This window comes from Sus scrofa, chromosome 5 (assembly GCF_000003025.6).
Source record: "Sus scrofa isolate TJ Tabasco breed Duroc chromosome 5, Sscrofa11.1, whole genome shotgun sequence".
Lineage (NCBI taxonomy): Eukaryota > Metazoa > Chordata > Mammalia > Artiodactyla > Suidae > Sus > Sus scrofa.
The window spans coordinates 63,858,890-63,871,446 of NC_010447.5; the positions used below are offsets into that span (position 1 = coordinate 63,858,890).

At 55.5% G+C, this 12,557-nt stretch overlaps 2 protein-coding genes across 7 annotated transcripts; one reads left to right on the plus strand and one right to left on the minus strand.

Moving 5' to 3' along the window:
* CDCA3 (cell division cycle associated 3) lies at positions 16 to 3,013 on the plus strand. 2 transcript variants are annotated; one of them, XM_013987400.2, is made up of 6 exons: positions 16 to 720; positions 933 to 1,107; positions 1,365 to 1,494; positions 2,001 to 2,294; positions 2,431 to 2,534; positions 2,637 to 3,013. In XM_013987400.2, the coding sequence occupies exons 2-6, from the start codon at positions 988 to 990 to the stop codon at positions 2,811 to 2,813; spliced, it is 825 nt and encodes a 274-aa protein (XP_013842854.1). In that variant the 5' UTR covers positions 16 to 720; positions 933 to 987; the 3' UTR covers positions 2,814 to 3,013. The 2 variants fall into 2 exon arrangements, with proteins under 2 accessions (XP_013842854.1, XP_001928382.1); XM_001928347.4 differs by having other exon boundaries at positions 610 to 720; positions 2,658 to 3,013.
* On the minus strand, positions 4,767 to 12,463 carry GNB3 (G protein subunit beta 3). 5 transcript variants are annotated; one of them, XM_013987271.2, is made up of 10 exons: positions 11,410 to 12,463; positions 11,076 to 11,165; positions 10,766 to 10,804; positions 9,194 to 9,300; positions 9,051 to 9,114; positions 8,773 to 8,935; positions 8,623 to 8,689; positions 8,338 to 8,539; positions 6,772 to 6,988; positions 4,767 to 5,376 (listed from the first exon to the last, which is right to left on the minus strand). In XM_013987271.2, exons 2-10 carry the CDS (start codon positions 11,130 to 11,132, stop codon positions 5,270 to 5,272), a joined length of 1,023 nt encoding a protein of 340 aa, XP_013842725.1. In that variant the 5' UTR covers positions 11,133 to 11,165; positions 11,410 to 12,463; the 3' UTR covers positions 4,767 to 5,269.

Consider the following 12,557-nt stretch of genomic DNA (forward strand, 5'->3'; position numbering starts at 1 on the left):
AAAGAGCCAATCCCACACCTCCAAGGGCAGAGCGCATGTAGAGCAGCGAGGTGGGCTCCGGAGTTTTGGCTGCTGGGATTCTGGGACTTTGCGTGCCTTCTTTTGAAGAGCAGAAACTGACAGTTGTTTAAACCCGTCCATTCCAGAAACCTTCTTTTGGATTTGTCCAATTCGAAAATAGACGAGCAGACAAGTATTCTTGGTATTTGAAAGGGGGCTGTCCAATGAGGCGGGGTTTGGGGATTAGTGCCGAGTGATTGCTAACTCTGCGGACCAATAAGGATTACTATCTTTAGGGCCTCAGAAAAATCTTCATAACTCCGTCTCCGACTGGATTATAACTGTAATAATTCCTGATCCTATTTTTTAATAAAATCATTTGATTTTGAAACTGGAGGTCTCAAAAGCGAAGACTGGCATTCCTCAAAATCTCACTACGGACTACTCGCAGCCCGATAAGGAACAAAAGTCCCCTTATCAAAGAGGCGTCACCCCTGGGTTGGGCCAGCCGCGGTCCCTCGGCCCCACGGTCTCTATGATAGACGTCCTCCCTACCCAATGGCTTCCTTCCCTGGAGGCGGGCCTCACATAGCGGACCTATAGGAGCCTGCGTCGGCTCAGCCAATAGGCTCAGGGTAGGGGCGTGGCGGGAAGTTTGAAACTCAGCTTCGGGAGTTGAGGATCAAGCTGCTTTGCACCCAAAGGTGGATTTGGGGCCTGGTAAGTGATTTGAATAAATTAGTGAAGAAGTTAGAGGGTCCAGCAGACTCGGAGACGCTGCCTTGTCAGCTTTATCAGCCGTTATCCCCGCAGGGACCTCTGGCCTGGCTACCAGACTGTTCCTCAGCGGGGAATGGGGAAGATCCGGTGGTCTGGGGTCAAAAGTCGAACGTGGTCGCAGTAAGGGCTAAGACCTGAGTCACTTCTCACAGGCATCCCCTCTTCGCCCGGGGCGGGCTCTGCCCCATCCTATTTCTCCTGCTTGAGATGGGCTCAGCCAAGAGCGTCCCAGTCACTCCAGCGCGGCCTCCGCCGCACAACAAGCTTCTGGCTCGAGTAGCGGACCCCCGTTCACCCAGCGCCGGCATCCAACGCACTCCCATCCAGGTACCCTGGGCCAGGGCGGGGGAGGCCGCGAAACTGAATTATTGGGCCTCTGCCTAACCTGATTTTGGAAGAGCTCTTACTCCCCCAACCCCCGCCACCTCCCTCTGAGGCCTTATTTTCCCTCATTCTCAATCTGGATGAAGTAGGTTGAGTGTCTGATGCCCTTGGCCAGTTCCCACCTGGAGTGTCAGCTGAGGCTAGAGATCTGGGAGAGAAGAGTCAGGGCTCAGACTTATTCTAGCCTTTGGTCCCGACAGGTAGAGAGCTCTCCACAGCCAAACCTGCCTTCAGGGGAGCAGCTGGAGGGTCCTAAGCAGGCCCAGGACACAGATCCCCGCTCTCCTACCCTTGGCATTGCACGGACACCCATGAAGACCAGCAGCGGAGGTTAAGTGTTGGGTCCAGGGAATTCTGATAATGCTGTCACTTAGCATCATTGGGTGGGATCAGTGAGGCTGTCCTCTCAGGCTTCTTCTTCTTTTTTTTTTTTTTTTTGGCTTTTTAGGGCCGCACCCATGCATATGGAGGTTCATAGGCTAAGAGTCCAATTGGAGCTACAGCTGCTGGCCTACACCACAGCCACAGCAACACAGGATCTGAGCAGCATTTGTGACCTACCCCACAGCTCACGGCAATGCCAGATCCTCAACCCACTGAGCGAGGCCAGGGATTGAACCCGCAACCTCATGGTTCCTAGTCGGATTCATTTCCGCTGTGCCACAATGAGAACTCCCCCATGTCATTCTTTTTTTCAACACTTTGTTCCCTCTCCTTGACTTCTCTCTTCCCAGTCCTTCATCCACCATAGCATGACTCCAAAGGCAGGTGTATCTTTTCCCTCCTTGCTGATTGTATCAGAAGGTCACGATCTTGCTTCACTTCCCCGCCCCCAGAGCTCCAAAGCCCACTGGTGAAACAGCTGAGTGATGTATTTGAGACGGAAGACCCCAAGTCAAATCTTCCCCCAGAACCTATTCTGCCCCTGGAGACACTGTCATCTTCTGAACTGGACTTGCCTCTGGGCACCCGGTTTTCCCTTGAGGACCAGATGCCACCTTGGAGCCACAGTGAGCTCCCCTCCAAGCAGATGCTTTCCAAGGAGGAAACAGGACAGCCCTCAGAAACCCCTGTGGCCAGCCAGGGCTCCGACAAGCCCTTGAGAGACCCCGAGACACCTAGATCTTCAGGTACAGAATCTGAAGGCAAGGTATGGGGAAGAGAAATTGGGAGAGTGCTCTGGGATAGTGGCCGCGGTGAACAGAAGAGGACTAAACTGGAAGCCCCTAATCTCGGCTCCGTGTTTTAACTCCTTGTCCACCTTAGGTTCTAAGTGCAGCAGACGGAAACCAAACGGCAAAGTGCTAGGAAGATCTCCTCTCACCATCCTGCAAGACGACAACTCCCCCGGGACTCGGACAGCACGACAGGTAAAGGGAGAGAGGGTGAAAGCTGTCACTAGGAAATTCAGCGTAAAGGTGGGAGGCCCTTTTTCCCCATCTCCCCTCCTCTGAACACCCTCCCTCCCTCAGCTTGCACACTGCCTTTTGCAGGGCAAGCGGCCTTCTCCCCTGAGTGAGAATGTTAGGGAACTAAAGGAAGGGGCCATTCTGGGAACTGAACGACTTCTGAAAACTGGAGGACGAGTGTGGGAGCACGGCCAGGGCCATGACAAGGAAAATCGGCACTTTCCTCTGGTAGAGAACTAGGCCAGATGTGGCCCCAGCGGCGGCCTCACCAGGGGCCCAGTGATATGCTGTGTCCGCTCACCCCTCCTTTCCCTGGGCGACTGGAAAGGCTCGTTTTCTTCAACTCCCCCTAAACTACCAACTCGGACTGAGAGCTTTCATGACTTTCTTTTTGTTTTATGTGTGTCTGTATGTACATTAAAGCAAGTGATTTTAAACAATTTGCTATATCCTTGCACTGAGTCTTCTGTATGTAGAAAGGCAGCTGGGGGTGGGGGGAGGGCTTGTGTGTCCTGCCTGAGTGTCCCCCGACTGGTACCTCCAAGCCGCTTTTATGCACCCCCCCTCTTTTTCTTTGGGGCTACACCTTGGCATAGGGAAGTTCCCAGGCTAAGTGTCAAATTGGAGCTGCAGCTGCCAGCCTAGGCCACAGCCACAGCAACACCAGATCTGAGCCATATCTGCAACCTACACCACAGCTCATGGCAATGCCGGATCCTTAACCCACTGAGCGAGGCCAGGAATCAAACCCAAGTCCTCATGGATATGAGTCGGGTTCATTACCACTGAGCCACAGTGAGAACACCCTTTGTACCTCTCTTAAATCTTGGTGTTCCCCTGGGCGCTGTCCTTGGCTCTTTCCTCTTGCTTTCCTTGGGCTCTTCTAGGGCTACTCTGGTCATGTTCGGGTCTCTCTTCCTAACCCTGACCTTCATCCAGCTGCCCCAGAGGCACTTCAGAGTCAGTTTGTCTAAGGTTGAATTTGTGATCTTCGCCCCCAAAGTTCTTCTCCTCCCCATTCTCTCCCCCCATGAATGACAGCACTATCCACCCACTTGTCCAACCCAAACCTTGGCCGTATTCTTGTTTTTTTGTGTGTGAGTGTCTTTTTTGCCATTTCTTGGGCCTCTCCCTCGGCATATGGAGGTTCCCAGGCTAGGGGTCTAATCGGAGCTGTAGCCACTGGCCTACGCCAGAGCCACAGCAACGCGGGATCCAGGCCGAGTCTGTGACCTGCTCCACAGCTCACAGCAACACCGGATCCTTCACCCACTGAGCAAGGCCAGAGATCAAATCTGCATCCTCATGGTTACTAGTCAGATTTATTTCCGCTGTGCCTTGACAGGAACTCCTTGGCTGTCATCTTGAATCCTACCCTCTGAATATCCTATATCCAAGCCCTTGGTCACTAAATCCAGTGATTCTGTCTTTTTTTTTTAGATCTTTAAAAAAGATTTTTTTTTGCTTTTTAGGGCTGCACCCGTGGCATACGGAGGTTCCCAGTCTAGGGGTCGAATCGGAGCCATGCCACAGCCACAGCAACGCTGGGTCCTTAACCCACTGAGCAAGGCCAAGGCTTGAACCTATAACCTCATGGTTCCTAGTCGGGTTTATTTCTGCTGCACCACAACAGGAACTCCTGATTCTCTGTCTTCAATCTCTTCCCCATCCTCTCCCTTGCCCCTCTGTCCCATCGCTCTTGCATTTTTGCCACTTGCCTCCTACCCTGCTTCCCTCCATCCCCTCTGGGCTCCCCTCCCCCCACTTCATCAGCCTATACTGCTGTGAGGGCGAGCTTCCTGCGAAGCATCACTGATCCTGTCACTACTCTGGTCAAAACTCTTCAATCTCTCCCCATTGACCTCAAGATAAAGTCGAGACTCTAGCTTTTTGTAGGCCTTTTATAATCTGATCCCTTTGCAACATAACCCTGCTGTACAAACACACACACAGGCACCAAAGGCAGGCAGTCGTGACCTGGTGTGCACACATGCACACGCCGCCAGCCAACTGATGCATACCTTCTCCTTACCCATCTCAGGCCTTGCCCGTGGGCATCTGCCTCCATCCTCCTCTCTGCCCACAGCTATTTGGTACCCAGCCTTTATCATTGCACCTGTGCTACTTTACGACTTGAGTGAGACCTGTGTCTTTGGGGAGCAGAAGTGGAGTGGAAGGCAAACACCACAGACAGACCAGGGCGCTACACTTTATTGCAGGTGCTTGAAGAGAAATAAGAAGGTGGACAAAGAAGAAAGCATGAAGGAGAGGGTGACCAGGGCCCTCGTGGTGCCAGAACCATAGTCACAGGGCCAGGCACCCCGTGCCACCCAGGTCTAGATCAAGGTGGTGGCCCTAGGGGTGGAATCCTGGGCCTGGGGCCTCAGACAGGAAGTCCTGTGGGCCTGCCGAGGCGGGGCGGGGGTCTGTTGTCTCTGCTCCTTAAGGGAGAAGCTGTCAGGACCATGGAGAGGGGAGGCCATGGGAGGAGATGGGGCAGTTCCCTGCCCTTGTCCCTGATGCTGCCTCCCGAAGGCACACTCCCCATACTCCCCACAGCCCTCCAAGGGGAAAGCTGGGCAGGAATGGCAGCTGGGGTGTAGAAGAGAAAATCTTAAGAAACCTTCAAGAAATTGGGCAGGGGAGGGGGCAGCTGAGTGTCTTCGTGTCTTTTTCTTCCCCCTCCTCCAGCCTCCTCAGTTCCAGATTTTGAGGAAGCTGTCCCAGGAACCAGTGGCCACAGCCATCCCATCAGCTGTGACCCCCAGGCAGCTGACCCTGTTGTCGTGGCCAGAGAGGGTGCCTGAAGAACAGGCAGAGGAGTCAGCCTGGCAGGGAGGGTGTGCGCACACACAGGGCCCCTAGGCTAGGTAGGCTAAAAGCCCAAAGAGGATTAGACCTACGGGGAGAGGTTTCTCTTTGAGGCCAATCCCTCTGTTGAGAACCTGGGTGGGTGAGGGGTGGGGAAGGATCTGGAAGGGGTGGAAGTGTCAGGTGCTGGGAGAAAAGCAAGGGCACCTTGACGGGCACCAGAAAACAGGGAAAACAGTTCCCACTGTGGTGCAACAGAATCAGCGGCGTCTCTGCAGCACTAGAATGCGGGTTCGATCCCCAGCCTGGTACAGTGGGTTAAAGGATCCAGCTCTGCCATAGCTGTGGCATAGGTCACAGCTGCCGCTCAGATCTGATCCCTGGCCTGGGAACTCTATATGCTGTGGGGCAGCCAAAAAGGAAAAAGACAATGGGGAGAGTTTTTCCAAATAGAGACTGAAGCCCAGAGAGAAGTGACTTGCTCAAGGGCACTCAGAAAGTAAGCAACGAATTAAGATTTGGATCATGGAGTTCCCATTGTGGCGCAGTGGTAATGAATCCAACTAGGAACCATGAGGTTTCGGGTTTGATCCCTCTCCTCACTTAGTGGGTTCAGGATCTGGTGTTGCTGTGAGCTGTGGCGCAGGTCACAGACGAGGTTTGGATCTGGCGTTGCTGTGGCTGTGGCGGAGGCCGGCAGCTGTAGCTTCGATTAGACCCCTAGCCTGGGAAGAACCTCCATATGCCGTGGTTGCGGCCCTGAAAAACAAAAAGCAAAAAAGAAATATTTGGATCCTGACTCTCTGGCCAGTGTTACCTTCATTTGGCACGAGCCTCTCCCAAGAGAAGAAGCCGCACTCTCTGATTCAACTTCATACCAGGCCAGTCCTAAAGATGCACTCAGGTCGGGATCGGGGCCCTCAGGTCACTCTCTATCCCCTCGATTCTTAGTTCCTGAGATTGCGCTCCCCTTCAGTAGGTGCCCTTGAAACCCAGACCTGACTGGACGTTTCAGGGCCACAGGTCTGAGGATGGCAGGGAGCTGCTATGGCAGTGGGTGGTGGAAAAGCAAACTTTCTTTTTTGGCCACCCTGGGCCAGGGATCAGATCTCAGCTGTAGCTGCAACCTAAGCCACAGCTGCTTAGGCAACCTTAGCTGCAACCTAACCCACTGTGCCAGGGCTGGGGATCGAACCTGCATCCCAGCACTCCCAAGACACCGCCAATCCCATTGCACCACAGCAGGAACTCCAGGGCAACCTTCCTTTGGGAGAAGATTGGGAACCAAGGGGGACAGGATTCTTGGGCAGAATTATCCAGTAACAACGGAGCAGCAGTCAGAGGGTCCCAACAAGGGGAGCTGAGGTGGCAGTTGTGGGGGCCTTACCCACACGCTCGCACTTCATGGAGTCCCAGACGTTGCAGTTGAAGTCGTCGTAGCCAGCGAAGAGCAGGCGGCCGCTGAGGGAGAAGGCCACAGATGTGATGCCGCAGATGATGCTCTCGTGGGAGTAGGTGGTCAGCTCCTGGTCTGCCCGCAGGTCAAACAGGCGGCAGGAGGCGTCGTCCGAGCCCGTGCAGATGGCCTCTCCGTTGGGGAAGAACTGTGGATGCAGGGGGCCTGGGGTCAGAACTCAGACCTGGGCAGCCCGAGGCCTCTCCTGCCCTGTCCCCACTCCTGCCCTGGTGGCTCCAGGCTGAGCTGTTTCTCTCGGCCTCTGCTCAGCCCTTCCTTGGCCAGCATGGTCACCCTTCACCGCTGACGTTTATCAGGTGCCAGCTGCAGCCAGGCTCCTACACGTCACTGCTCCACATCATTTCCACGTTGCAGGGGAGAGCACGGGGTGGAAGGAGGGCAGGCAGTGTGCCCAGGGTCACATGGCCAGAAGGGCGGAGGCTCTCCCAGACTCCAATGACTAGACCCGGCTGGATCAGCGTGTGAGCATGGGGCCAAGTACAAATGCACACACTGAACCTCATCCAGAGGAAATGTCACATGAACCCCACGGAGAGACAGCCTACAGAAAACCAGCTTGTACTCTGCAAAAATGTCAATGTCACGGAAGAGGAAGAAAGGGTAAAAACGGTTCCAGTTTAAAGGAAACTGAAAAGGCATGGCAATGCGACATATGATCCTGGACAGAAGAAAAAATGTTGTGTTTGAGATAATTGGTGAAATTTGAATATAGACTGTAGACTATAGCATTACTTCAATTTAAATTTCCTGATTTTAAGAATTTTAATTTCTTTCTTTTTTTTTTTTTTTTTTGTCTCTTTTTGTCTTTCTAGGGCTGCTCCTGCAGCATATGGAGGTTCCCAGGCTAGGGGTCGAATTGGAGATGTAGCCACCGGACTACACCACAGCCACAGCAACACGGGATCCGAGCCATGTCTGCAACCCACACCACAGCTCACGGCAACGCCAGATCCTTAGCCCACTGAGTGAGGCCAGGGATGGAACCCGCAACCTCATGGTTCCTGGTCAGATTCGTTAACCACTGAGCCACGACGGGAACACCAAGAATTTAGATTTCACATGTGGCTATGTGAGAGAGTGGCCTTGGTTTTAGGAAGGACCCACTGCAGTATTTAAAGGGGGTGGAGGCATGAGGTCTGCAACTTACTCTCAAAAAAACGTATATCTACCTCTAGGTGTGTGTGTGTGTGTGTCCGCCTGCCTGCCTGCCTAGCCTTCCCTCCTTCCCTCTACAGAGTGGGAATGATAAAACAAATGTGGCAAAATGATAACAGCGAATACGTGTGAAGGGGAGATGGGAGCTGTTTTGTGACTCTTGTAATTTGTAAGGGGAAATTGTTTTGAAGCGGAACATTAAAGGGACAGGGGCTGGGGGGCTCCGGGAGGGGATGAAGGCTGTGTGTTTGGGGGTTGGGGACGCGCTCCGGGAGGGGATGAAGGCTGTGTGTTTGGGGGTTTGAGCACAGGGGGGCTCACGCAGATGGCATTGATGTCGGACTCGTGGCCCGTGAAGGTCTGCCGGCAGGTCCCCTCTCGCACATCCCAGAGCTTGGCGCTGGCGTCACAGGCTCCCGAAATGAAGAGTTTGAAGTCCGGAGAGACAGCCAGGCTCATGCAGTCTCCCGTGTGTCCCACGAACACGGTCTTCTGCTGCCCAGTCTCGATGTCCCACAGAGCACTGCGGGGCAGGGGAGGCTGTCACAGAAAGGCCGGCACAGGAGCACCTCCCACGTCTCAGCACCCACAGCATTCGGTCCTCACCATGTGGTGTCCCCAGAGCTGGTCACAATGTTGTTGTCGTCCAGGAAGCGGCAGCAGGAGAGATAACCTGGGGGTGGTTAGGACAGTGTCCTGGCTGCAGGGCCGCAGCCCACAGGGCCGGGGCTTCCAGGGACCCTCGGTCTCACTCACCTGTGTGAGCAGAGAGCTCCCGGCTGACCTTGACGTTGCCCTCCCGGGATTTGAGGCTGTAGATGGAGCACATGTTGTCCAGCCCCCCACATGCCACGAAGTTCCCTGACGGGGCGTAGGCACAGGTCATGACCCAGGAGGAGCGCAGGGGGATGGCATGCACCTGCGGGAGGCGGTGGGCGGGGCCTGACTGAGCTCCCAGGTGGGGAGCACAGAGGAGGGCAGCACCCGCCCCCAGGAAGGAGGACGATGGAGGGGCCGGGAGCCAGGGCTGGTACCTTGTTGGTGGTGTATGTGTCCCACACGATCAGCTTCCCGTCTTGCGAGGCACTTACCAGCAGCCTGGGGAGAGGGCATGCGAGTCAGCCCCCCCTCCTTCCTGTCTGCTCCTCCCCCCACCCCAAAGCCTCTCAAGTCTCACTTGGAGTCGGTGGCCCAGTGCATGGCATAGATCTTGGCCAGGTGTCCCCGCAAGGTCCGCCGGGTCCGCATCTGGACTCGTCCCACGACCTCTAGACCAGATACCAGCTGCAGGAAAGGCGGGATTCGAAATTAGGGTGAGCAGAGCACATGCCCACATGTCAGTGTCACAGCCACTGATCTGTACAAGTTTCTGTTCTGGGCCAGGTTGGAGGTCAGGTCTCCAGCCTCAGAGAAGTCAGTTCCTGCCCCGGAGGGGCTTAGACTGATGCGGGAGACAGACAGGCATGGCCAGGGGCATGTTGCTAAGGGTTTAGCCGCCACCTCTCCTGTGCGGTGGGGGAGGAGGGGGGAGGGTGAGTTCCAGCTTGGAAATACCCCCACCTTGACCAATTCAGGCTGCTTACTCAGGCCACTGACCATGGACTTGGGAAGAGACGCACACATTTGGCCAAAGCCAGCTGCCAGGAGCCTGCCCTCATACACCCCGGGCAAGCTCTAACGGGGCTGTAACTGGGTACCCAGGGCAGCACCCTGGCCCTGAACAACACCTTCTGAAATGGCGTGGTCCTGTGACCCCTCAAACTCCACCCAGCTTCTTGACTTAGGCTGGGGTTCCAGAGTCAATAGTCTTGACTTACCTTTTATTCACTTTGAGGTCTCAGTCAAGTTACTTAACCTCCCTGAGCTGGTTTCCTTGTCTGTAAAATGAGGTTGATAGCACCTCCCTTCAGGGGGTGCCATGAAAATTAAATGAAATTATATATTTAAGCAACTTAGCCCAGTGTCTGGCTCACGTTCAGTAAATGTTTGCTCTTATTATTAGTATTTAATTTAATCTAAGATGCCAACGACTTTAAGAGCATGATTCTTTTATGAATCACTAAGAAGCTGCCAACGGTAACTGTAAGGCATCATCAATTGTTGGATGCATCTTGGTTTCAGAAATGTCAAAATGTGAACAAACGGGAGTTTCCATCATGGCGCAGTGGTTAACGAATCCGACTAGGAACAATGAGGTTGCAGGTTCGAACCCTGGCCTCGCTCAGTGGGTTAAGGATCCGGCGTTGCTGGGAGCTGTGGTGCAGGTCACAGACACAGCTTGGATCCCAAGTTACTGTGGCTGTGGCGTAGGCCAGCAGCTACAGCTCTGATTCAACTCCTAGCCTGGGAAGCTCCATATGGTGTGAGTGCGGGCCTAGAAAACACACACACACACACACACACACACACACACACACACAAATGTGAACAAACGCATCTTAGAACTGACAAACTGCAGCACTGGACAACTAGTAACGAGAGTCTCGAAGGGCTTCTGAGCCTGAGATGGGGCTTAATCACTCTTGTTTTATGGATGAGGAAAAGGCTCCATCTGTCTCCTCAGCCAGACTTCATGCCTGGCCCAGAGCAGACCTCACAAAATGTTTGTTGAATGAATGAATGTATATGATTTCTCATTCCAAGGACATGCTGTGCTGGAGCTTGGGCATCATGCTGTGGCTGGTCAGGGAGCTCCCCTCCCCTTCCCGCCCCTCCCCTCTGGCCCTGTCAGGGGGACAGGCCATCTCACCTCTGCCAGAGTAGTGTCGGCACAGGCTTTCCTGGCATCCTGGAGGGAAAGCAGACATCAGGAAAGGGTATGGGCAGGGTGTGTGGGGGGCGTGCATGGGTGTCTGCCACAGGTGGGCTTGGGGCTCTAGGGTTTCGGGGAGCATCTCAAATGTGAGGTCCACGTTGAGAAAGTCTCTGGCCACATTCGGGTCAGGGGTCTCTAAGGTGTCACTTGGGTGAATCCAGCCTCCTTCCCCCCAGGCCACACTCCCTCAAGGCCCCGGTCCCCCTTTTCCTGGGGTCCCCTGGTGGGAGGATTCTGGGGTTACAGCAATCTGCTTCTTGAGCTGCTCCGCTTCTTGCCGCAGCTGCTCCATCTCCCCCATGGCTGACAGGTTGAGGGGCGGCTCGGGCTCCTGCTGGGAACAGGGGGTAAGTGTAGGGTGACCCCCACCAGGCCATGTCCCTGTCCCTCACAGCCCCCAGCAGACTCCTCATGAGGTCTGGAGCCCACTCCCCAAATGCAGAAATGCCTGCTGCTCTGCACCACCTCCCCCACTAGCCCCTCCAGGTTTGGAGACCTGTGCAGCCAGCCCCAGTGGGGCCTGAGCCCCCGCTGCAGGCCCAGCCCCAGAGAGCAGAGCCTGGCCAGCTCCCTCTTACTTGGGCTCTGACTGGACCTCTTCTAGGCTTCCAGCTCCGGTTGCGGACGCCTCCTCACTCCCTCAGCTGCGACACCCGCCCGTCACCTGCCCCAGCTCTGCTGCCAGAGGAGCTGGCCTGGCCTGGCCCCGACTGGAAGGGGCACGGGGCGCGCGGGGGGGGGCACTGACAGGGAAGGGTAGGGCCAATGACGTCAGGCAAATGAAATCAGCTGGGGGGAGGACAGGGAGGGAGGCATGTGGCTTCCAGAGAGACTTGGGCCCAGCCCAGGGCTGGGGTGGGGGGGAGTGGGGGGGAGGGCGGGGGAGGGTGGAGGGGGCTCTATAGAGAGGAGCAGCTCCCCACAGCAAGCCCTGGAGGGAGGAGGGGGTGGGGGGGGTGCCTCCCTGACCAGTCTCTCTAGGCAGAGAGCAGAGCATCAGGCCCCATGGAATTAGAGCAAAGCTGTGAGGATTAAGGGCTGGGTTTGGGAGGGGTGCAAAGGAGCAGGAGCAACCACCACCCCAGTGGCCCCCAGGCCCTGGCCCCATCACTGGTCATGATCTTGGGGGTCAGGGCCTACCTAGCAACCAGTCCAGGAGCCAGAGAATGAGACTGAGAGACGGTCCACTGTCAATACCTGAAGAAGTGTCGCTTAGCTCGGGGTGGTGGGGGGAGAGGGTTATGGTGAGCATGGGGAGGGTGCAGGCAGGAGCTGAGATTAGAAGGGACTGATCTGGATAATCCTTCTTCTGGACAAGCCCCAACCAGCTGCCCCCAGGTCTGATCCTGGGGAAGTGGGGGGCAGTCCAGGGGATCCAGGCAGGAGGATGGACAGGACTGGCCCGGCTTCAGGTGGAAAAAGAATTGCAAGTGGAGGGGCAACCCCAGCCCCTGCTCTCATCTGGGGTTGGGCCTGCTCCTTGCCCCCATGACTCATGGGGTCTTGCTGGGGGTGTAAGGACAAGAACCAGAGGGATCAGGCTGCCTTAAGTTCAGCCAAGCTCGGAGAGGGGAGACAGGGCTTAGAGGAAGAGGCCCAAGAAGCAGCTGTCAGGGGGCGGGGGGGTGTGGGGGGGCATGGGGGTTAGGGTCCATTTGCATGAAGGGAGCAGGTGGCTGTGATTTCCATGACAAATCACAGGCTTGGATGGATACCTGTCCCCTCC